This window comes from Rhincodon typus, unplaced genomic scaffold, assembly GCF_021869965.1.
Source record: "Rhincodon typus isolate 14 unplaced genomic scaffold, sRhiTyp1.1 hic_rhity00012761, whole genome shotgun sequence".
Lineage (NCBI taxonomy): Eukaryota > Metazoa > Chordata > Chondrichthyes > Orectolobiformes > Rhincodontidae > Rhincodon > Rhincodon typus.
Window position 1 is genome coordinate 1,363 of NW_025978399.1, and position 5,176 is coordinate 6,538.

Sequence of the window (5,176 nt, forward strand, 5' to 3'; positions counted from 1 at the left end):
TCTCTCTCTCTCTCTCCCTCTCTCTCTCTCCCTCTCTCTCCCTCTGTCTGTAGGGAACCAGTGGAGGTGTGACTGTGTGCTACATTGGCTGTGGGCCTGGACGATTGGGGAGGGTCAGCGCCAGTTGCTGCTGGGTAAGAAGATGGTGTGTGCCGAGCCCCCTCGCTTGGCCGGACAGAGCCTGTTGCAAGTCTCGGGAAACAGCCTGGTCTGTATCCCGCCGGTTGTGAGCTTGGACCACAACCAGGGATTGGTGAGCCGCTCGGGGGATGAGCTGAGGGTGAGCTGCCAGGCCACCGGTTACCCTCCTCCAGCTGTGAGCTGGAGGAAGGTGAGCGAGACTGGGCCGGGGCCTTCAGGCCTACTCCCCGGAGGGGGGACGCTGACCCTCCGCAATGTGACGGCCTGGCATGCCGGGATCTACGAGTGTGAGGCCCACAACCCGGGCGGGAGGGCCTCTGCCACCTTTGAGCTGCGGGTCAACCTGTCATCAGGCCCAGGCCTGGGCCTCAGGAGTGGGGAAACGCCCTCACCGGGCCTGTCTCCCTACCAGAGGGCGGGTGCTGGCAGTATGGAGTTCACCACCTTGGGCCCTGGCACCCAGGCCAGCATCGCGGCTGGCATCTCCCTGCTGACTTTGGTCATCCTCCTGCTCCTGGGAGCGATGATCTGTCGGAGGAGAGTGGGCGAGAAGGGCCAGGGCGGGGAGGAGGGCGGCCTGTACCTTAATGACTACTCGGACGGGCCGACCACCTTTGCCCAGTTGGAGGAGTACCGCGACGAAGCAGGCCGGGAGATGCTGGTCCTTGACCGCAACAGGACAGACTTCTGCACCTACAAAGACACGGCCGCTGAGCCAGACCGGCAGCTCCGGGTGTTGGGGCCTCTCCACCAGGCTCAGGCGCAGGCCCAGGCCCAGCCGCAAAGAGGACCCGGGGAGTTATTTGAGAACCTCAGCAGTGGGGCCTTCAAGCGGGAGATTGAGTACGAGATCCATTGCTGAGAGAGAGAGAGGGAAATGAATGGTGGTGCAGGAATGGAACATTCTGGATCAATTCCCCAATCCCACCCCACCTCCTGACTGAAATGAAGGCGAAATTCTGCGTAAATTGGAAATCTACAACAAACGCTGGAATTGCTGGGAACTCAGCTGGTCCAGCAGCTTGTGTGGAGTTAACGTTTTGATATGACTCAGGATTGTACACAGGATCGAGGCGGACAATACTCCCTGGCGTCATACTGAGAGGGCAAGATGTGACACTGGACCATGCGGAACGTAAAAGACACTCCAGGGCACCATTCCATAAGAGGTAGGAGCAGAAGTAGGCCATTCAGCCCATCGAGTCTGCTCCGCCATTCAATGAGATCATGGTTGATCTGATAATGCTCAACTCCACTATCCTGTTTTTTCCCCAAGTGTTTGATTAAAAATCTGTCTCAGCATTGAACATACTTAATGGCCCAGCAGCGACAGCCCTCTGTGATAAAGAATTCCACAGACAAGGACATGGAGACCCCCTTCCCCCGGTGCCCTCGCTGATAGTTATGTCTCAATTGATATCACAAACCCAGAGTGTTTGTGGGAGCTTGCTGTACGCAAATTGGCTGACGTAGTGCAACAATGACAACATTTCTGAAGTACTCAATTAGCTGCGAAGAGCATCAAGATGGTGAAAATAGCTATGTGAATGCACATCTTTTGTTGTTGTGTTTGGGGAAGTTCCAGTCATCACTCACATTCCCCATCACCCGAAAACACTTGAATCCCCTCAGCCAGACACAGAGCAGATCCAGAGAATCTCTGAGGGAGGGAGGGAATAAGAAAAAGTGGGACTGAGGGAAGAAGCGCAAGAGGTTACAGGTGAAATGATGAGAGAGAAAGAATACTCCAGATAATGCAGGGGCTAGAAAGGGTGGCAAGCAGAGATGAAAATACAGGAATAACATGCAAAGTGTAAGACACAAGAAGAGAGCCAGGGGAGAGTGTGATAGTAACAGAGTGAAAGGGAGAGAATGAATCAGAATCCCTACAGTGTGGGAGCAGGTCATTCAGCTTATTGTGTCATACCTATCCATCGTGTCACATCCCACCCAGATCCTCCCCACCACCCTATAATCCTGCATTTCCCATTGGCTAATCCACCTAGCCTGCACATCCCTTCACTTCATGGGGCAATTTAGCGTGACCAATCCACCAACCAGCACATTTTTGGACTGTGGGAGGAAACCCATGCAGACGCACGGAGATTGTACAAACTCCACACAGTTGTCCGAGGCTGGAATCAAACCCAGGTCCCTGGCGCTGTGAGTCAGCAGTGCTAACCACTGAGCAACCGTGCCACCCCATGAATGGCTGCATTTCTGTGTGCATAAAGGTATCTGGTTTATAATCGACTTAGTTTATACTCTGGGGAAGGGTTTCTGTGGAGAATCTGGCAAATATTCTCTATCTCCTGGGACAAAAGCCTGGGACAGACTGGAGCAGGGGAGATACAAGAAAATGAAGCTGTTAAATTCAAGTTGAGTCTATGAGGCTGGTGAAGTCAGAAGTAGATCAAACGAAGTAAAATAGGATGTAGGATCTAATTCTTTGAGGAGGTAACGAATTAGATAAAGGAGAGCCAGTGGATATGATCCATTTGGATTTCTAGAAGGCCTTTGGCAAGGTGCCACACAGGAAGCTGCTAAATAAGATAAGAGCCCATGATGTTAGAAGCAAGGTACTGGCATGGATAGAGGATCGGCTGACTAGCAGAAGGCAGAGAGTGGGGGTAAAGGGGTCTTTTTCAGGTTGGCAGCCAAAGACGAGAGGAGTTCCACAGTGTCGGAGCAGGTCATTCAGCTTATTGTGGGAGGTGTTGGGACCACAACTTTTCATGTTATACATTAAGGAAGGAACTGAGGGCATTGTTGCTAGTTTGCAGATAAGACAATGATAGGTCCCACATATATAAACCCAAATAATAAGAAAAATAAATTAAAACTTCGACCCTCAAAACTACAGTCAGGATGCATCTTCCAGAATGTTCTGTGCCTTTACCATTATTCTTTAGTTAGGAATTATTTCTTTGTTGAATCCTTGTGTCAGGAATATTGGCTAAGAGTGCTGTTATACGTTTTAGATGGTGCTTAATCAGAGAGCTTAAAGATTTCTGGAGAGCCAGAGTTTTACTCTTCCAACAGCAATTCACCCTCACGCTGATTTTCAAAAACCCCTCTCCTGTATACCCTTGATGACCTTATAATAGGATTGGTCCTAGGTTGTCAACACATCAAATTTAAATTTAATTGGGTTTTGGTATCTAGGGCGTGGTTTAAATTAATTGGCTGATATTCAAGCTGGTCGCCTTAACATCAAAACAAGCCCAGATTGCCAATCACACAGCCAGTTGATACATGGGCACCATGGTCAACATGGACCAGTTTGGGCTGAAGGGCCTGTTTACATGTAGTATTACTCTATGACTCTGTCTGTTTCAATTTCAGATCTGTCTATGCATCTGCAGCTGCTTGCAGACATTATTTTATCTCCAAGCTTAGAAAAACACACCACCTCTTAAAGGGACCATGCACTCTTCCTCCTATCATTTTTACGAACAAATTCTAACATCCTGCCTTCTAACTCAGAAGTACTCTACCTAACCTCATAACAGTTGAAGAAATGGGAGGCTGCAGAAGGACAGAAATAAACACGTTTATGGTTCAATCACAAACATGTTAATTTCAAACCTTCCTAACACCCCAATACAGGAGCGTCTAAATTAATTTAAATTATACCAGACAAAACTCTGATTGGTTTGACCAATTTAAAGGCCTCCAAGATTTAAGAGGGAAAAACATATTTGATCAAATCCTCACCGATTGAGTACAGGAGGTAGGAGTGGCACCAGGCATGTCTGAAAATGAGGTGTGAACCTGGTCAAGCCGCCAAACAGGAAATGCCAAACATCATTAGCAGCAAATGATAGGCAGAGCTTAGTGATCCCATAAACAATGGATCAGATCTAAGCTCTGCAGTCTGGCCACTTCCAGTCATGAATGGTGTTGGATGATTAAACAACTCACTGGAGGAGGAGACTCCACACATATCCCCATCCTCAATGTAGCAGCAAATTACTGCAAATGCTGGACTGCTGTACTGAAAACAACAAAATGCAGGAGATCACAGTGGGCCAGGCAGCATCCATGGATGGAGAGCGAGCTAACGTTTCGAGTCTAGTACAGCTCTGAGGAGTCATCTAGACTCAAAACATTAGCTTGCTCTCTCTCCCTGGATGCTGCCTGACCTGCTGTGATCTCCAGCATTTTTTGTTTTTCCCATCCCCAATGATGGAACAGCTCAGCACATCAGTACAAAAGATAAGGATGAAGCTTTCACAGAAATCTTCAGCCAGAAGTTGACTGGATGATCCATCTTGGCCTCCTCCAGTGGTCCCCAGCATTACAGATACCAGTCTTCAGCCAATTCGATTCACTCCACGTGATATCAAGAAACGGTTGGAGGCACTGGATACTGCAAAGGCTATGGGCCCTGACAACATTCTGGCAATAGTACTGAACACTTGTGCTCCAGAACTTGCCGCTCCACTAGCCAAGATGTTCCAGTACATTTACAACATTGGTATCTACCCGACAATGTGGAAAATTGCCCAAGTATGTCCTGTACACAAAAAGCAGGACTAATCCAACCCGGCCAATTACCACCCCATCAGTCTACTCTCGATCATCAGTAAAGTGATAGAAGGTGTCAGTAACAGTGCTATCGAGCAGCACCTGCTCAGCAATAACCTGCTCAGTGACGCCCAGTTTGGGTTCCACCAGGATCACTCAGCTTCTGACCTCATGACAGCCTTGGTTCAAACATGGACAAAAGAGCTGGATTCCAGAGGTGAGGTGAGAGTGATAGCCCTTGACATCAAGGCTGCATTTGACCGAGTGTGGCATCACGGAGCCCAAGAAAAACTGGAATTCAATGCGTATTCAGGGGGAAACTCTCCACTGGTTGGAGACAAACCTGGCACGTAGGAAGATGGTCGTGGTTGTTGGAGGTCAATCTTCTCAGCTCCAGGACATTTCTGCAGGAATTCCTCAGGGTAGTGTCCTTGGCCCAACCATCTTCAGCTGCTTTATCAATGACCTTCCCTCTATCATAAGGTCAGAAGTGGGGATGTTCACC

The 5,176-nt window shown here is 48.9% G+C and overlaps 1 protein-coding gene across 1 annotated transcript; it reads left to right on the plus strand.

Annotated features, from left to right (window-relative positions):
- Nucleotides 1–53: 53 nt before the first annotated feature.
- Nucleotides 54–1,003, plus strand: lrrc24 (leucine rich repeat containing 24; the record flags this gene model as incomplete). Its single annotated transcript, XM_048594675.1, has 1 exon — nucleotides 54–1,003. A coding segment is annotated over one exon (950 nt), but the record flags the coding sequence as incomplete, so codon positions are not given.
- Between the last annotated feature and the right edge of the window lie 4,173 nt (nucleotides 1,004–5,176).